At 31.8% G+C, this 21,385-nt stretch overlaps 2 protein-coding genes across 2 annotated transcripts; both read left to right on the top strand.

Moving 5' to 3' along the window:
• The first annotated feature begins 415 nt into the window (after nt 1-415).
• Nucleotides 416-3,845, top strand: LOC141721410 (uncharacterized). Its single transcript, XM_074524335.1, has 3 exons — nt 416-1,147; nt 2,729-2,839; nt 3,412-3,845. Exons 1-3 carry the CDS (start codon nt 533-535, stop codon nt 3,607-3,609), a joined length of 924 nt encoding a protein of 307 aa, XP_074380436.1. The 5' UTR covers nt 416-532; the 3' UTR covers nt 3,610-3,845.
• Nucleotides 3,846-6,303: 2,458 nt separating this feature from the next.
• On the top strand, nt 6,304-10,042 carry LOC141721409 (7-deoxyloganetin glucosyltransferase-like). The gene is made up of 2 exons (XM_074524333.1): nt 6,304-6,923; nt 8,848-10,042. The coding sequence occupies exons 1-2, from the start codon at nt 6,413-6,415 to the stop codon at nt 9,801-9,803; spliced, it is 1,467 nt and encodes a 488-aa protein (XP_074380434.1). The 5' UTR covers nt 6,304-6,412; the 3' UTR covers nt 9,804-10,042.
• The last annotated feature ends 11,343 nt before the right edge of the window (nt 10,043-21,385 follow it).

Raw genomic sequence — 21,385 nt, 5'->3', positions numbered from 1 at the left:
CGAATCCATCATCGCCCGAGTCTTTGACATTCACGAATTCCAAGCTCTGATACCAATTCTTGTTAATACGATTATACTCAATATATATATATATATATATATATATATATTAACTGTTTGATATAAAGTTGAGAAAATAAGCACACAAAGTTTGCTTGTCAAAAAATGACTTCTACTTCTGATAATGATATTACATAATAAATAAAATGACTTGAAAACAGAAAAAACAGAAAGCTAAAAACTAGGACTCCACTAAACTGACTACATCACAACGTTAACAACGTTTATTCAGCATGATCCTACTAAGACGGAACTACTTGCACGACCTTGCACGACCGAGCCGTGTAAACACAAAACACACACACCTACGCCTAAAACAAACAGAACACTAAGACAGGTTTCAGATTATTTTGCAACAAATGACCTCGACCAATTCATCACTTTTTATCGTTTTAAGCACATGCATATATCCTCTGATACTAACATTGAAATTATCGAACACAACTAAATTCAATTTCACCCCCAATTCAAAATGTCACTCACTACTCAAAATCTCCTCAAAAAATCTCAAATTTGCACTTCAATTCACTTAAAAAACCAATCTTTATCTCCATCTTCAATCTTTATACACTTTCCAAGAACCCCAAATCATCAAATCCCCAAAACCCACTTTACTTACAAATCTTTATGTACATTTCACCCACCAATCAGAGCTTTTAAATCAGATAATATACACATACATGAAAATAAAGAAAATACAGTTAAAAATCTTGACTTTGATGCGTTTCTTTCAGTTGCTGAGTTTCTTTGTTTGACTGCATCTGCTGTGATTTCATTTGGGCTTATCTTGAATTCCCAAAAGCTGATTTTGGTTTGGTTAGGTAATAAGGTTTCTGTGTGTCAGTTTCTGTTGTTGGCAGGAGGGATTTTGATTGGTGTTGTGATTAGGAAGCGACAGTGGAAAAGGGTTTTTGTCGGGTTTTCGAAACCAGGGGGTTCAGGGGTTAGTTTGATTGATAGGATTGAGAAGTTGGAGGAGGATGTTAGAAGTTCAGCTACACTTATTAGGGTAATGTCGAGGCAGGTGGAGAAATTAGGGACTCGGTTTCGGGTTACTAGAAAAGCTTTAAAAGTGCCCATTGCCGAGGTATTATACTTTTGTTTTTGCTTGATGATTCGTTTATTAGTTTGAGATGTTAGTAAGTGTACAGAAGATGAAAACAATGTTTTGAAGTTTTTGAATTGTCTTGAGATAATTACAGGAAGTGGAAATGTTGAAATGTGGTCTTGTTGGATTTTTTCGCAATCAGTTATTAGTTTATTAGACATATTAACTTGTTTCAGTTTGCTACCCACACGATCACCGTGGCAGAATAGGAATTTAGATCATGCTATTTTGTTCCATCACTATCTTGTCATCTTGTCGTTTGCTAATTAAGTATTATTGTGACCTTTCGTGAGTGTATTTGTCATTTGTCTATATAAGCAATCATTTGTTACTAGTGTTGTATAATTAATTCATTCGTATCGTAGCTTATATGACAATTTGTTTGATTCAATCTTTTGTTACTAATTCTGTAATATTATGTAGTTTTAAATTTATCTTAAACATTGGGTCTAATAAGTTATTATAACTTCTGATGTTGGCTTGTTAGGTGTTCAAAGGATCTGAACTGAAATTGGAATGATGTATAAGTTTATCTTAACAGTTTAATTTTATAATTCCTGTGAACTGAGAATAGGTTGAGAATTATCTGACTGGATTTCATACTCTTAAGTAGAGGGTAGTGCCGTTAACCTTTCAATTTTTCGACCAGAACTATACCCATTACTTGCATGTAAAAGTGTATGTAGGATGCAAATTGGTTGAGTAATTTGATGCTGTCTGTAGGACATTTGTATTACAAATAATAAATATTTGATGTAACTTTTTCTCCTGGAAGGGTAGCAAAAAATTGACGGTTTGGTCGTTATGAAATTTGTAGAAGTCACAAAGAAGCTTATATATGTGGTGGGCTATAAGCAGAAGATTGTTACTAAAAATAGGGTGATCACAAGTTGCGCAAAAGTATTTCTTACTTAAGAAACCCCTATATTTGATCCAACAGCTCATTCTTGCTAAAGGTTGCTAGCATAGAAGTTTGACGAGACCGCAGATATAACAATGTAAATGCAATTTTAGACATATGGGCTAAAACTGAAGGGGATCAAGTTTAAGAGTCTCGAATAAAACATCATAACTAAAGAAGATTATTTTTGAAATAAGCTGAATGATAAAACATGTCTATAGAAATAGAGTGAGCATCTGATAAACGTATTTCGATAGAAGGGTGTTAAAAAGCTGCGGAAGCTGAACATCTTAATATTTAATGGTGTTAAAAAGTAAATATTGGTATAATATGAGATCAGTTTAGAAAATGCTAAAATCTGCCTGAGCTGTCTCTGCTGACCTGCATTCATCGTGTAGTGTTGAGAAAAATGAGGACATAGCACCAGAAGGTGATTCATTTGGGATCATAAAATCACCTTAAGGTGCTCTTATTGTGTGGGAATAGTATTTTTGAGCTGTAATTCTGTAAATAGTTGTTTATTTGAAATATTACTGAAATGTAACTACTAGGGCAAGGCACTTCCATTATTATTTTGTCCACTTCACTGTAATCCTGCATTCATTCACGTGGTCTTTCAAATTTATTATAAATCTCTAACGTATATTTTTAAAATGAAGGCTGCGGCTTTGGCCCAAAAGAATTCAGAGGCCACTCGTGCACTTGCTGTGCAAGAAGACATTTTGGAGAGAGAGCTCAGTGAAATACAAAAGGTTCTTCTTGCAATGCAGGTAAATGCTGCACTTTTCAGGTCCTGTTGTTGGCTTGTTCAAACTACCTGATCTATGATTTGCATTGGATTGAATAGTGAGACTGGGAGTCAGAAAAGAGAGATTCATTTCTTCTTGTATGATAACAAGTTTTTTTAATTACCTCATTTTAGTGGAGTGATAATTGGCTACTCAATCAAGGTGTGTGGGAGGTTCTATTATGGGCTGACTGAAGTAGATGATGAGCCTCCTATCATCTCTCTCTTAATCCTCGTCTTTCTTTCATAAGATAATTATAAGGTTAATTATTATAAAATAATAAAATTGAGAATAATCAAATCAACAGTTGTCAAAACGATTGTTTTGAAATAATCACAAGTGTCATGATATATTCAGTTTTTTGCAACATATGATTAAGGTGTGTGGTTCTCAAATTATTGATTGATTATGATCTTACATAAGATAAAGAGGACTCTGGAATTATATACTATTACTTTTGTAGTTCCTATTGCAGTGTCCTTTAGCGATAGAAATAATGCATAGTGCACTTCTATGTAACTTACTTTTTTTCCTCTGTCGTGTTCATTGTATAGGAACAACAGCACAAACAGCTTCAGCTGATTCTTGCAATCGCAAAAGGTGGAAAGCTACTGGATAGCAGGAGGGGGGCTTGTCAAGATCAGGACATTGCAGAAACCCATAAAACTGCTGCTGAGAGGGTAAAACAGGAGTCACCGAACCATTTTGAAGCTTTAGGTGGACAAAAAGAAATCAGCACCGACAGTCTATAGAATTTGAAGAGGATCCTTAAGTGTATCTGTTCATTCCTCAATCGTCGAGATGAAGTGCCCGTTATGTTTTGTTGGGAACCGATGGAGCCTCCTCATACATGTATTTGTATCATGTGGATAAACATGTTTGATAAACCAGGTTCGGAATCATTTTTCTTCTTTTTGAACTTTAACAGTATTGGTCGGTCCTGGGGCGACACCGGAAATGCCATTTTCCCTAGGCTGTTATTTGTTTATATTGCTCTTTGGATGATTTATCTTATATAAATATAATGAGATTGATAAACTGGGTTATACATTAAAATTTGTAATGAGAAAAGTGACCGATGGTAATAAGTAATAACTATATGCTAAAGACATCTCGATATTTTTTATCCCAACTTTAATGAACTTTCTGTGAAGTAATAAGAACATAATCTATTATTCATGAGAAAATTTCTCAAAGGCGGGTAGTAAAAATCATGGGACTGCAGTCCAATATATGCACCACTACCTCCACCTCCTGTCAATATATGCAATGTCTTGTCTTGTTATATATCCCGAATGTTCGGGATCTATTGCTACGATTGTTGTTTTGCAAAAACAGAACAGTTTAGGCAAGATTGATAGTGCTGGACTAGTGATCATGGTACTTCTAACTCTGACTTCACTGGAGATGATTCAGATTTCAAAGTAGGCTGCATGTTGTTTATGACCAAGATTCATTTATGCTCAAGTTTAGTGTTATCTGTGTAATCTGATCCATTTTTTCTTTCATTTTCAACTAAACAGGGGTTATCATGCTCTTCACATTTGTTGTACTTCCATGTGAACTGTGAAGTCTTAGAACTTTCGATTCTAAAGACTACTTAATTCATTTCGTTTTGAGGTTGCACAACCTCTCGATCTCTTGGTTCTTGTTCCTCAATCCGAGGATTTCATTCTTGTATCTAAACTAACCAAGAAAAAAGAGTACGAATAACTTATGCTTCTTTGTTGACCTACAAATTTAAAATTTGCTGGAAAATGTTGTTGCAATAGGTAAAGTCGTAAAGATGGCATTGATGGAAACGTACCAATAATTGATGCATTGCTGAAATTGACAAACCATAAAATTTTCTACCCACCAATTGAAGGAAATATGTGGTAGCTGTGTACTGCAACTCTGCAAGGTCAGCTTGGAATGTGAAAAGAGCTTGTATATTTATTTGAAATCAGACATTCAAGTATTTTGGCTAAGCATTTCATGCACATGTTTAAAATGTTCCTTGCCCTTGAGGTCGTGTCTCTCGTGGCCACAAGTTCAGTAAACCACAGGTGGATGCTAAGTTCAATTATCAATTACTCCTTCCTAATTTTTAAAGAATTAAATAGTATTTTAGAAAATTTATTGTTTGATTTAATTGAATAAAATGATTGATGAACAAGAAAATATGGAAGCCTTAGAAATTAGGTATTTAAATTTAAATAACTAGAGGTAGCAAAAAAAGACTTCTTACTTATCTTATAAATTTTTTGAAACATACTTTTTATTCAAGATTATAGTTATGATCATCTATTAGCAAAAAAAGTATGTATGTTCTTTTTATAAATTCATATATATTTATATAGTACCTTTCAACTATAATATGAATGAACACCATAATAACCTCTTATATTTTATTAAAATGAAAAATGGATGATTAAAATTAAAATAACCAAATTTAACAATTACTAAACTTTTACTAAATTTTGAAAATTATATGTTTTTAATGAAGGATTAATTATGATATGACTTTATTTGACTTTATTTAGTGTTTCGGGGAAAAGTTATAGTTGTTAAATTTAAAGATTTGTGTTTAATAATGTTCTTATATTTTAGGGAAAACGTATGTATATGCCGGTGAAGTTATTAATTTTGAATAGTTGTTAAATTTAAATATTTGTGTTTAAATAATGTTCTTACATTTTAGGGAAAACTTATGTATATGCCGGTGAAGTTATTAATTTTGATAAATTAATTTAGTAATTAACGCGTACACATATATTTTATTGTAAAATTAATTGTTGAAACAAAAAATTGACTTTAATTTGTATAACAATAAATAATGACCGGTTTTAAAATTATAATTACATGTATGACATTTCAAATTTTTGAACATATATAAATATGCATGCACGAAGTTTTAAAATTTTGAGAGTATACAGTTCAAAATTCAATTGATGTTCTTTAAAGAAAATTTCTGAACCAACTTCTGCATGGGTACAACTTTTATTTTTTTACTTTTTCCTTTTGAGATAACAGGGGTAAAAAGTTAAACTTTCCTAAATGAAAATCTAAAAAAATATGTAAAAGCACAGTAGTGCAGGGTTGTGTACAAAAAATTTATATAAAATGACATGATAATTAATGTTACATATTTTAATTGATTTTATTGATATAAATATTGGAGGTTAATTTCAATTAAAACCCACTCACGTATATAAAATTTTGTACACAATTATGGTGTACACAATTATGGAAATAAAATTTTGTAAACTACGTACACCAAACATTTTCCTTTTGTTATATTATCATATGTCATACCGACCCCTGGGTCCCATAAATTGCAAACAATAATGAAACAAATAATGGTGGGAATATATTATTACAAGTCACTTGTAAACCATCAGCTTATAAAAAATGGAGACCAATAATTCTCATATAGAGCAGAACATAAATAACTTATATAAGAATTTAGAATTTCAATCCTATATATATAAATCTAGCAACTTATCTTTGTTGTCCACATATCTTTAATCTTTGTTGTCCACCACACTAGGCACTAGCAATCTCTCACTCCCAATGGAAATTCCTAGCCAAAAAAAGCCTCATGTAGTATGCATGCCTTATCCAGCTCAAGGTCACGTAACGCCTATGCTAAAATTAGCCAAACTTCTTCACAACAAAGGCTTTTACATCACTTTTGTTCATACTCACTTCAACTACAACCGCTTACTCAGATCAGGCGCCCTCAAATCCCTCTCCGACTCTCCCAGCTTTCGTTTCGAAACCATCCCTGATGGCCTTCCTCCCCCCGAAAACCCTGACGCCACTCAAAACATCATTAAGCTTTGTGTTTCTACGTCTGTACATTGTCTTGCTCCGTTCCGTGATTTTGTGGCTAAGCTCAATAATTTGCAGGATGTGCCGCAAGTGAGTTGTTTTGTTTCTGATGGAATTATGTCTTTTACGCTTGAAGTGTCGCAAGAGCTTGGCATTCCTAATGTTTTCTTTTGGACTGTTAATGCTTTTACCCTTTTGTGCTACTTGCATTACACTCGCATCCGTGACTTGGCTTTGGAACAACATAAAGGTACGCACTTAGATTCAGTTTTGTTTGATTGTTGTTTAACCCATCATTTGTAAATCAGGAAGACAAATTTCCAAAACATAAATAACATGTATATATTTAATGTTTTTTATATTTTAAGTATAACAAAGTCGAGAATATTCGAGACTTTACTTCAGCTTGACAAAGTAACGTGTGGTAAGTAGGGTGATGGTTGGGGTGCAATTGCTCAAAATACACATTTTCAAAATACATGGCTAAAAATATCTTTTGGTTATACATTTTGTAATTAGATAAGTGTAATACTCATTTCACAATTATGTAAAAAAATTACTAAAGATAGGTATTTTTAGTTTGGGTATTATTATTGAGATGGACATTTGCCAAGTCTTCAAAAAATTGGATACCTATTTCACAAATTTGTATCTAGTACAAAAGAGGATACTCAAATAGTAAATGCGTATCTCAAATGTTATTTTCACCCATCCATTTACAGAATGAGTATTTTCAACCATTTGCATCCAAAAAAATTATTTTTAACATTTTTTCTCGATAAACTAACAAATCACGATCATTTAACAACTTGTCACTCCCCAAATTCGTTAAATTTGGATTAGTATATTTTGACTTATTCTGAATTTGAAATCGGGGCTTAATATGATTATTGAAAAAAAATAATGATATGTATCCAAAAAAAATTCCAAAATAGTTGTAAAATGACGTTACATGGCAATTTTCAAAATTTAATTCGTGAGAATATATGTATAACGCAGATCCTCATATTATTATTGGTAAAATAATAATATAATTACTGAAGAAAACTCTGTTCTACCTCAACCATGGAAAATGACTTACTTTTGGTATAGATATATGTTGATGATATCATCTTTGACTCTACAAATACAAAACTTTGTGAAAGATTTTTCAAGTTAATGCAATCAAGATATCAAATGAGTATGATGGGAGAGTTGAGCTATTTTCTGGGACTTCAAGTCAAGAAAACTGAAGAAGGTACTTTCATAAATCAATTCAAACTGAAGAAGCTATTTTTTGATTACTGGATAAATACTCTGATAACAGCATAAATTCTGATGAAAATAGCTTCTTCAGTTTATGAAAGTACCTTCATCAGTTTTCTTAACTTGAAGTCCCAGAAAATAGTTCAACTCTCCCATCATACTCATTTGATATCTTGATTGCATTAACTTGGAAAATCTTTCACAAAGTTTTGTATTTGTAGAGCCAAAGATGATATCATCAACATATATCTATACCAAAAGTAAGTCATTTTCCATGGTTGAGGTAGAATATATGTATACGATTATTTACTGTAAAATAATCATATTAGTAAGTTAACATGTCAGATTTATATAATTAGCTAGGTATATGCATAACTAGAATAATACGGTAAAATTTTAGAATTTAATTTCAATTTTTTTAACTACATATTTTAAAATATTTTATATATTACATTTAGACCTATATTTTGCACGAAGTTTTAGTTTTATGCAAAAAATAATGAGATACTGTTTCTATGAACCTCAAACCACATCATGTGTACCCTACTGTTTCTATGTACCTCATTCAATTTTCTTAGTATGCTCTTTGCTATATACTGTATGTTGTTTACAGGCCAATCCGTGCAGGGTTGGAATTTTAATCATTGTAATTTGTAAGTGTTTTTTTTATCATTGTAAGTTGATGAATCAGTTTAGTTGTCAAGTAGTTGGATCCTCTAATATTCTTGCAATGTTATTGGAACCGACTTGACACACGTTTCTTTAAAGCCGATGCGCCGTTCGACAAATACATCTTGTAAATTAAGGCTCACCTGTCTTTTTTAACTATTGGAGCTACTCGATTTTAGATAAACGGTGTAGACATGTTCGAAGTACGCATACATTTTGCTATATGATTAATGAGTTACTACTTCATTTTTCCGTTGCAGCAAGTACTGCAGGCTTGAACAATGAATATCTCGACTACGTCATTGATTGGCTACCTGGAATTGGAAATGTTCGTTTGCGTGACACTCCATCTCTGATTTGGGAGCCCGCTTTGCCTGATTTCTTCGTTGATTACGCCGTTCGCGAGATTTCAAGAATTCACAAGGCTTCTGCAGTTATTCTCAACACTTTCGATGCACTGGAATCTGAAATTGTTTACCAAATTTCCGCCATCATAAATCTTCATGTTTACGCCATTGGCCCAATTCACAGCCTTTTCAAGTCCATTGATCCGGACGATAATACCAAATCGATACAATCCAATTTATGGAAAGAAGACTCGGGTTGCATCGAGTGGTTGGACTCGAAAGAAGTCGGATCCGTGGTCTACGTAAACTTTGGTAGCATTACAGTCATGAGTCCTCAACACTTAGAAGAGTTTGCATGGGGACTAGCCAATAGCATGCAAAATTTTCTCTGGATCATCCGTCCGGACCTGGTCATGGGTGCCTCACCCGCTCTACCTCCCGATTTTGTAACCCGAACTCAAGGAAGAGGTTTGTTAGCTAGTTGGTGTGACCAGCAACAAGTGCTGAGTCACTTGTCAATTGGAGGGTTCTTAACTCATTGTGGTTGGAACTCGGCTCTCGAGAGCTTGTCGGCTGGAGTACCGATGATTTGTTGGCCATTTTTCGCGGACCAGCTTTGCGTCCGACATTGTGTTTGCAAAATGTGGGAAATTGGTGTTGAAGTTGAGGATGATGTGAAGAGAGAAGGAGTGGAGAAGGTGGTGAGGGAGTTGATTGAAGGAGAGAAGGGAAAGCAAATGAAGAAAAGGGCTTTGGAGTGGAAAAACAAAAGTGAAAAGGCCTTGCATGGTAAATGCAATGGTTCTTCTAGTTTGAATCTGGACCGAATGGTTAGTGAAGTGATTCTGTCGCACAAGAGGAACAAGTAGGTAAGGTAGCTAGTAATATTTCTCTTTTGCTAAGTTGCTGCTCGATGGACTTGATGTTTGTTTCTGCCTCCGTGCTTTAGTTTGTATCAATTCTTTTGTCTCAGTTCGAATTCTGTAATCAAATTAGTCAAATGCTCTATTGGCATGCTCGTAATCTAGATTGTGTTAATTGAAACTGTTTTATTTGTAATTGTTAACTATGTATTATTTAATTGATAAATAATTTATTTGTTTATATATATGAGCACGACTGATTTAGGTATGTTTGCAATAGTGCATCCGCGGTAAGTAATAAATTATGTTAGTATATATTTTTTGTCACTTCATAATTAAATTATACTAGCCAAAACCCCGTTCAATGCATGGATCGTTTTTAATATTACATAATTTTGTTGAATTTAATTTGAAGTAAAAAAAATTAAGTTTTGAAACTTATTTATTTAAAATTTTAATAATTTGATAATACTTATTAATATATAGATAGTTGTATAAGTTAGTGATAATACAGTTTTAAAAAATGATGTAATGATTAAAAATTATATTTTTATTGATATTTATATGTATGTTAACGAAAGATTATTATATTTAATTAAAAGATACATTTTAGCTGAGATCAATAGTATACCAATTGTCATTAGTCTGATAACCGATCAAATCCAACTAATTATATTCAAATTTATGTTAGTTTAATATATTTAAACCCGAATTAATGGTAAAATTTTATGTGTCAAATGGAAAAAAAATATGTTAGGTTGAGTCGTTATATCAACCAAATTCAGCTAAATATACTTATTATTTTGGTTAATTTTATTTTAGCCTCGGGTGATTATTGTTTTATTTTAGATCAAATGGATAATATGTATTATTATTTTATTTTATTCGTAGGGAACCCGCAGCTGCTACCCTTTGGGTGCGCACCGGGTAAACCCGCTCATGCAATAGCCAGTAAATCACGTGAACCAAGGTAAACCGCATTTAAGCGACAGGCTTTCTGGCTTAGGAGGTATAATCATAAATTTTCTTCGCGTGGTATTCAAACCTATGATCAAGAAGATAGTTATTTTCTCTTTAACCGACTAAGTCAACTCTAATTTTGTCTTAATTTGATGACATTATATTGTTTCAACGGATTTCCTTTTAAAATTTTATTTTGTTATAATCTGGTCCAATAATATAATATTTTAAGTGGGATCAATAATATTTATTATTTTATTTTAGCCTTATTCTTCAAATCCAACTAACTATATGTAGTTTTTTTAATTTTTTATTTAAAATTAGATCAATAATATAATTTTGTTTAGCCAGACCGGGTAATTTTTATATATTATTTTGTTTTAACCATTAGACATATTATAATTATTTTATGAATATTTATCTATTTATGAGAGTGTTTTATGTTAAATATTACTAATTACAGTGACCAGACCAACTATCAACCAAACTTTCAATATTTTTTTTATCGTAGGTAACCCGCAACCGCTACCCTTCGGGCGCGCACTGGGTAAACCCTACGGGCTCACGCAATAGCCTGCAAACCACGTGAACCAAGGTAAACCGCATTTAAACGACAGGCTCTGGCTCAAGAGGCATAATCATAAATTCTCCTCCCGTGGGATTCGAACCTGTGACCAAGAGGATAGTTTTCCTCTTTTTAAACAACTGAGCCAACCCTTGCGGGCCCAAACTTTCAATGTTTCATTTTTATTATAATAATATAGATAAATATATTATAAATTTATTGTTATTTGTTTGGATCCCAAATATGTGGCTACTATAATATGATATAACTATAAATTTTATTCCTATTTTATAATAAGATATATTTATAGTTATATAAAAAATTGAATTTAATATTAATTATAATTAGAATAATTGAACGGCTAAAAAAATCTAGAGGATACCTAAACTTGACCCCCGATTTGCTCTTACGAAATAAATTTGATTCGAAGAAGATGTTATATCGGTAGATAGCTTTGCTTGATTTCGATTGATGTGAAGGGCGGCTTATAGGAGGCTTATGCATTAAGTGTATTTGGATTAAAAAAAGGTTGCATGAGTTAAAGAAAAGAGACTTTTGAACATATAATATTAATGAATTAATTTTAATAAAGTCAAATAACAAATTAAGGATAATAAAGTAATTGAACGAAGTATCGTATCAATCAAATTTTTAATATTTCGTGTTTTATTTATTATAAGATAGTATAAATATCCTATTTGACTAATAATTTTGATAAATTTATATTAATCTATTATGATTAATATAAAATTTATAAATAAGGGCAATCATGTAAATTCAGCGTGTACCAAAAAACAGGTACCGTACCAAAATTCAATTTTAATAAAGTTAAATAACAAATTAAAGATAATAAAGTAATTTAACAAAGTACCGTATCAATCAAATTTTTAATATTTCATGTTTCGTTTATTATAAAATAGTATAGATATCCTATTTGACTAATAATTTTGATAAATTTATATTAATCTATTATGATTAATATAAATTTTATAAATAAAGGCAATCATGTAAATTCAATGTGTACCAAAAAAAATAGGTACCGTACCAAAACTTTTAATATTTCGTCTTTTATATAATAGTAATTTATATTAATATATTATAATTAATATAAAATTTATAAATAATAGCAATCATGTAAATTCAGCGTGTACCAAAAAATAGGTACCGTTTCAAAAATTTTAATATTTCGTCTTTTATATAATAGTAATAGATAATGGGTATAGATAGACATGCCTATGAAAATAAATTTTAAAATAACGACTAAAAAATAAAATAAAATATTAGAAAAATGGTATTATTCATTAAAAATAAAAAAGCAATAGATGCGAAAAAAATAACTAATTTTAGGCCCTTGATGATTCCAAAATCTAGAATTTGAGAGTATATAAACTTTGAATCTTTCAAATTATAAACCTATCAAATCAAATTATTAGGGTGTGTACGGGTATTGTATCATTAGTTTTCTACAGGTTGATTTCAAACTCTTTTTCGAATAACTAAATAAAAATTAGTTAAATAAAACTAATTAAGTAAAATAAATTTATGGATAATTTATGGCATACACCATAAATAGATTGCCCTTTATAATAAATTAAATTTACGGCATACACCATTTATAATAGATTGCCCTTTCGGATATCTTAATAAAATCTTTAAGTAAAACAATAATTAAATAAAATAAATAATTAAGTAGCTGAAAAATGTAATTTATTAGTTATTAGTGGTTATCATATTATTATTTTATTTTCTTAAATAAGCTTATCCGTGATATTTAGAGAAGTTGTTTTATTTGAGAAAAATAAAAAAGGTAACGTATTATAGGTGAAAATAATTTTTATTCAATTTTCTATTATAATTCGATTACTAAGGCTAATAAAACTTTTAAGTAAAAGAAGGGTAATTCAGTAAATTCTACGTGTACCAAAAAAACAGGCACCGTACCAAAACTTTCAATGTTTCGTCTTTTATAAAATAGTAATAGATTTGTAATATGTTAATGGTTAGAAATTAAAATAAAATAAGTTATTATGCATACCTGATATATATCAATCACTCTAAATATAAAATAAATATTAATTTGTTTTTTTAATTATTTAATGTGTTATGTGTTAGAAATATGATTGATGAGTCATACTATATTGGTAATTGATTTCAGTACTGTATGTTTACCCATTGAATGACATAAGATACTTTTCATCCCAAAAACTTTCTATTTTGGGATGTTTCCAACAGATTGTTAATATTTTCTAAAATAGCACATTATCTTTATAATGGCTCCAAAATTTACCTCCGCTTTCTTAATTTTTGTTCAACATAATTCATTTTTGAATCTCTCTGTCTAACAATGATGTTAACTAGGGGTGTCCGCGGTTCGGTTTGGCCGGGTTACAGGCATTTTAATGACCTGGCCCATTTAGATCGGTTTTATCAAAATCGAACCCATTGTAAAAATAATAATCATATAACCCAACCATACCCTTTGTACCTCGGTTCAATTCTGGTCGGTTCGGGTTGATCGATTTAACAATAAATTTTTTTAAAAATAATGTAGTAGGAGGGCCTGATCAATAATTAGAAAGTTGCAAAATAGTACTTGCAACTCAGAACCAAACTGGATTATGCTGTGCTAAGTCCAACCAGTACTTAATCTACTTAGCAGTTAAGTTGGTACATCCAACTTTTTTAAGTTCAGACAAATTATAAAATAGTTAAGTGTTAAGTTACACGTCAAAAGAACATTTCATCCGATAAAATTAAGTCTTAATAACAGAATCAAAAGTTACATAATTCAATATTCCGATAAAAGTTCAACTTCAATTCAGTTCGCATAGCTGTTAGTTGAGTCACTCGTCGCCGATGTTGATTATCTAGTCATTTGAAGTGGACTTCTTTTTATTTTCTATAAAAAAATTGCATAAATAAAATATGAGTACAACAGAATATAATAAAAAAAATATGATACTGCAGAGTGCAGACTGGTGCGTAGTACATGACACATAATAGGTGGTGTATTGTCAATCGTGTACCTTCTTCAAGAAACTTATAAACTTCAACTTCATCCAAATGAACTCGTAATTTGATACCTCCATAACCCTCCCTTAACCAGCTTTGATTGCACACTAATGCCTCCAACATTTTTGGACTTAAAGAACTCCGAAATGAGTCTAAAATAAGGCCACTAGTGCTAAATGCCGATTCAGAGGCAACAATAGACACAGGAAAATGATCCCAATCATCAGAAGTTCTTGTAGGTTTCCTATTTTACGTGTTTAGCTCATCGTCCCTTCTTTTTTAGGTGATTTGAGTTCAGTAGTTGTAGTGTTTGGGTCAGGATTTGTGGCGATAATTGAAACTAGCTCATGGGGTAGTGTCTGGATTAGGAATCGGGGGGATTATCGGAACTGAATTAGGGGCAGTGTTTGGGGTTAAACTCTCCATTAATCCTGAAAAATACAATAGAAACTTTAAGATTACTTAACGTCTTAACTCTTAACCAGTATACCACACATTATTCACTACACCATTTTACCGAACAGTTTAGAAGTATATTATATAGTATACATATTATACATATCATTAACAACAAAATTAAACATAGCTAAAACATATTATTCACTAAAACATTTTACCAAAAAGTTTATAAGCATATTATATATATCATTTACAACAAAGTTAAACGTAGCTAAGAGATGAACAAATTAAGTATAATCATCCTAATAAATAAACAAATAGGTAAAACTAAGAGATAAACGAAAATTAGGAACAAAAGTTAAACGTAGCTAAGAGATGAACAAATTAAGTATAATCCTAATTCCTAATTGACACAAATTAAGTGATGAACAAGCATAATTAAAAGAATAATTAGGAACGAACATAATTTTTTTACCTAAACTATGAGACGTAAAAGTGATGCGCCGTTGTGTGCTCTCGAACTCGTGTGAGACTGTGAGTTGCTAGGGTTTTAGAAAGTGTAAAGAATAAAGTTGGATAATGGACACTGATGTCGTGTATATCAATCTATAAAATTAGAGGTCCGGCCCAGGCCCATTATATATATTTCGGGTTGGGTTGGGTTAGAGTTAAAATTTACAAAAACCTAACCTAACCCATTAACTTCGGGTTTTATAATTTATAACTCATTTATAGTTCGATTTTATTTTAACGGCTTGGGTTGGCCGGAAATAGGGTCGTGTTGGTCGAGTTAACCCTACCCATGGACACCCCTAATGTTAATAACCTATGGGGCGGAGAGAGTATATGATATATGTCATAGAATAATTAATAGTGAAATATAAATCATATATACCTGTATAAATAGTTTATTTTATTTTTTATTTCATTGAATTTAATATAATATTTTTCCATTTCATTATGATGGAAGACGATGTTAGATTGATGACAAATAAGAATATACGAGTATATGTGTATGTGTGTGTGTCCCTGCATTAATTTATATATATATATATATATTGTGTATATATATATGCACATATTAATTATACAATAATTGATCATTTTTAATAAATGAATGACGAGGTGAATTGAATATTATACAGATATTACCGTAGGGGTATAATTGTCATAAAAATTAATTTGCTCAACAAACCCCCCTAACGATATTAACAACCCATGGAACGGTGGGAGTATATGATATAAGTCATATAATTATTAATAGTGAAGTATAAATCGTATATATGTGTATAAATAGTTTTTTTTATTTTTTATTTCATATAATTATGTATAATATTTGGCCATTTCATTGTGTTGGAGGGCGATATTAACTTGATGATGAATAAGAATATATGAGTATGTATTCATGTATGTATATATATGTGTGTGTGTATGCATGTATGTATGTATGTTTGTTTGCTTGTATGTATGTATGTATGTATGTATGTATGTATGAGGACGATGTTAAATTGATGACAAATAAGAATACATGAGTATGTATATATGTATGTGTGAATGTATGTGTGTGTGTGTGTGTATGTATGTGTATGTATGTGTGTATGTGTGTATGTGTGTATGTATATATATATATGTATGTGTATATGTATATATGTGTATGTATATATATATATGCATGTATGTATATATATATCAGTGTTCCAAAAATCGGCCTAGGCGGCTCCTAGGCGCTAGGTGCCCCTAAAACGCCCCAAGACGGGTCTAGGCGGGCTATTAGACGGTGTATTCAAAAAATGGTCAAAATCGTTATAAGGCGCCCAAGTCGGTCAAACTCGGATTAATATGTCAACATCGGTCAACAAAAAATCGGTGAAGAAGTAAAAAATCAGGGGCAATTTTGGTAATTCAACTAAAAAGTATTAATAGATTTAAAGAAAAAATATAGTAGCCAATTCATCTTTTTCACTTTTAGGGTTTTAACTGCTCTCAAACCCAATTGACGAACTAACGGTGACAGACTGACCAATCGACTAATTGAGAATTGAGATTAAGGTATTCATCTCTGTTTCTATTAGACTATTACTATGTTTCTCTATGCTTCTCTATATTGAATCTTTGATAATTGATACTTTGATACTTACATGTGCTTGTGTAACTGTGTATCTGTTTGAGTATTTTGTTGTTTTGAAAACTCTTCTTCGAGTAACTGCTATCGTATGCTCTACAAGTCTGTACAAGTCTGTATAGTATTAGATTATGTTTTTTGAGTATTTTTGTTGTTTTGCCCTGCTACCAATGTCGGGGTCTCTTGACTTTGAGTCTTCAACACATTGTGCCAACAACTTTTAAGTTAACTTTTATGGAGATTTTTTTTTTGTTGTTTTTTGAATGTTCTTGTTTTTATTTGCAGAGTAATGGATGGGTCTTCCTCAGGTGCATCCAATTCATAAACTGTAGGTTCGATTACCTCTTTGAAGATAAATTCTGATGATATAGGATGAGGATTCGGTGAACTAGCGTTTAAGGACGACAATGACAAAGTAAAGTGCAATTTATGTAATAGAGTGGTCAGTGGAGGTGTGCATCAATTGAAACAACATATAGCTCATATTAAAGGAAATGTGGCATCTTGTCCAAAAGTTACTCCAATTGATAAAGCAAAGTGTAAGCAAGCATTGCTCGATTACAAAAAGAAAAAAGAAGAGAAAAGATAAAAACTTCAAAAGCTTCAAGATGACGTAAATATTTCTGTTAGGAATATGTTGTAGGATTGATGATATTTTACTAAAACACCTTAGTAGATTTAATTAAGTGTAATTGTAGCTTTCAACCGATAATCTTACTCTATCATCCGTTGAAAGAGTATCTTATGTTTAGATAAGTTTTTGTAGCATAAACCTGTATACTGTAATGTCTTAAAGGATTAGAAGTTGTAGGATATTCTAAGTCATGTTGGCTACTAGAATGATATACAAAATAGGTTGGCTAATTATAAATATTAGATGCCTTGTAATTTTGTATAAGTGAAATTGAGTCAACTGCTATGAAAATACTTTCAACGGATGTTTCTACAAGGCTTCGATGGATGATCCAAAAGAGTCTCGACGGATAATCAAAAGAGTCTCGAGGGATAATCAAAAGGGTCTCGACGGATAATCAACATAATCTCAACATATAACAAATTCAAATAGGAATTGATAGTGACTTGACAGTCACATGGGTTGATTGTATACAAACGGAATATGGCAGCTTGTAATCAGGATTATGAAGATCAAGAAGCATTTCCATTTTCATGCAAAACAGAGACGTTCAAAGATGCTATATCTATCTGGATTGTATTAGATAGAGAAATGAAGAAACATGTGATTAAACTTAGACATCTTTGTTTTATTAGTTTATCTTTTTCATATATAACTTGCTGATATATAAACCAAGCGTAGCAAAGAGTTATTTTATCAATTGACACGGTCAAAAACAAGCAAGAACTAGAGAGCATTTGTAAGCTGTATCTTTTAGAACTCTCAAGTTTAAGTTTGTAAAAACTCTTGTAAGCAGCTGTGTGCTTTTGCATCACAGGGATCTTCTACATTTATATATATCTATGGTGCAAACAATAATCCATCAGAAAGTTTTTAAACATCCTTATTTATTTACTTTGTGTTTGAATACTTGAATATTTCTTATCCGCACTTAGCATATTCATACGCAGTTATATTTATATTTGTAAGAACTTTTAAAGATTGAAAAGAAACCAAGAATTACATTCAATCCCCCCTTCTGTAATTCTATTTGTTAGATTGTTTGGGAATAATAATTACCGAGAGAAGCACGAACGAAGTTGAGATTCTTGATAGCTGCAACAAATCACATCCTCTTGGACCCATGAATATGTTTTCCAGGCCAATATCTACAGAAGGCAAAAATTTAGAAAATAAAATATAAATGAAACGCTGTTTAAGAAAAGGACTAACGAAGTGCACGCATACTTGGCTCGTTGGGTCTATGAATCATCTATTCCCTTTAATGCTGTTAATAAATATGCATTTCAGCAATTTCTCGAGGTTGTTGGCCAGTTTGGTCTTGGTTATGTACCACCATCTCAGTATTAACTAAGGGAGCCTCTATTGAAGTAGACAGTTGAAACGACGAAGGAGACGGTTAAGAAGCAAGAAGAAAAATGGGAAATGGTTGTTCGATAATGACCGATGCTTGGTTTGACAGAAAGCGACGAAGTATCATGAATGTATGTATTAATTGTAAACTTGGGACAACTTTTTTATCATCAATCGAAAGTTTAGGTGAGGCTCATACAGGGAAATACATCTTTGATTATGTAGATAAATGGATTGAGGAAGTTGGTTCCAAAAATGTAATCCAAGTAGTAACTGATAATGCTTCCAACAATATGGCAGCTGCAAAGCTCTTGAAAGATTAGAGACTGCATATTTTTTGGACCTCGTGTGCAACATATATGCTTTATCAATTAATGTAAATTATGTGATTGAGTAGGTTAGTATTTTAGTTTATATATTACTAAGCATATTTCATTCCTTCTTTTTACACAGGCAAGATGCCAAAATTTAAGTTTGTTATTGATAAGTCAAAGGACTTAACATTATTCATTTATGCACATCACAAGACATTAGCCTTGATGAGGAAATTCACCAAAAAGAGAGATATTGTAAGGCCTGGAATCACAAGATTTGTGAACTCATTCCTGACAATACAGAGCTTGTTGGAGAAACAAGAAAACTTGAGATATATGTTTCTGTCAAAGGAATGATTGGATTGCAAATGGTCCTCAACTACAAAAGGTAGTAAAACATATAACACTATTGTAAGCCAACCTTATTGGCAGGTGTTAGTCCCTTAACAATGTAGCAAGAATTACAGAAGGAGGGTTGAATGAAATTCTTGAACCTTTTTCTTGAAATAAAAATGTTCAACTCGATTATAGATATATTTGTTTTGATTAGCACAATGTGGAATGTAAACTTAATTGAATCAAAACATAAGTAATTAAAAACAAGAGTCTTTAAAAACTTTCTGGTGGATTTAAACAATTTCACCAGAGATATATATAATATATCGAGAGGACTCTGTGTGCAGAAATGCTCACAGCTGCTTACAAAATAGAACTACTGAGAATACAGGAAATGCTAAAGATTCTGCTTACAAAGATTTCTCTATTTTTGTGTTTCTCAGCTATCTCAGTTATTTTTCTATTCGCTACTCTCTTGGTTTATATAATACCAAGATTACAAAGTCAAACAGACTGAACAAATATAAAATCTAACAGTCTTAAGCTTTGCTGCTTTTTGTCCTCTATTACCCAGTTAATGGGCTTCCACAGTGTGTTTGTATACATCTCGACGGCTGTGTGTCAGCTTTCACTGTTCAACTGCTGTTTGAATTCTTCATATGATCATCCGTCGACTTTCAGAATATCCGTTGATGATTTAATTGATCATCCGTCGACTGCTATATTAAACATCCGTTGATAGTCATTTGATCATCCGTCGATGGCTTTGTTAATCATCCGTCGGTAGCTATTTTGGCACTTGACTCTATATCACTTATGTAGAATTACAAGACATCAATTATGTACAATTAATCAACCTATTCTGCATATCTAGTTAAAGTCAACATGACTTATATGCTACTACAGATTCTATACAAAGGTGCATACATAACTGTGCTACATACTTATTATTACATAAGCTACTCACTCGATGGATAATAAGTTAATCATCCGTCGGGACTATAATGAGTTATCCGTCGGGACTATAATTCTTATCCGTCGAGTACTACATTATTTCACTAAGTAAAATCTACTTAGATGTTTTGTTTATGAAATCATCAAGTACACAACATATGCACAACAATCTCCCCCAATTTATGTCTACTGGAATTGTAGCCATAAATTAAGAGATACTTGATGATAACAAAACATCCTGAACATATATCTTTAAAGATAAGTAGATAAACTGAAAGTGCTTCAATTAATTAAAATGTGCAAGGTTTGGCTCACAGTCAATTCAAGATGCTCCTCTAGCCTGAGCAGATTTTTCTAGTTCCTTGAAGGTCTGGGTCTTCTTCCAAACTTTCTGTTATTTTCTTCAATTTGATTCTGGAGCTGCCTGTGGAATTCTAGTTCATCATATTCTAAGAGATCTAGCTTTTCTTGCATTTCCAAGAGAGTCTAATTGCTAGAGATACTCAATTGGTCTTCTAATCTGAAGAATCTTCTTACACCCTTATCATCCATGAATTCCATCAGCCAGTAGGGCCTTAGATGCACTCTTCTCCCTGTGTATGGGATGATTAGAGTCTCTGGGAGTGCATCTTTAGCTCTAACACTCCTCAGCTCTTCAATCTTCTTCAATACTAGTCTTCTTGCAGTTACATTGAACCAAAGTTTTTCTTGAAGGATGAATAGACTTTAATCAGCACAGCTTGGCTTTCTTGAAGAATCCTGTGAAGTGGCCACTGAATCTCCCTTCCTCTTTTGTACTTGAACACCAACCTTTCAGGTAGGTTTCTGTATGCATCAATTGCCCTTACTTTCTTGACTGCCCTTGACTTTGTCCTTTTTGGCTTGCTAAGGATTGGTAAGTTGAAGTCAGGAATTGGTATTTTATCCCACTCTATTGGC

Source organism: Apium graveolens, chromosome 4 (assembly GCF_009905375.1).
Source record: "Apium graveolens cultivar Ventura chromosome 4, ASM990537v1, whole genome shotgun sequence".
Lineage (NCBI taxonomy): Eukaryota > Viridiplantae > Streptophyta > Magnoliopsida > Apiales > Apiaceae > Apium > Apium graveolens.
This window is presented reverse-complemented; position numbering and strand designations above follow the sequence as displayed.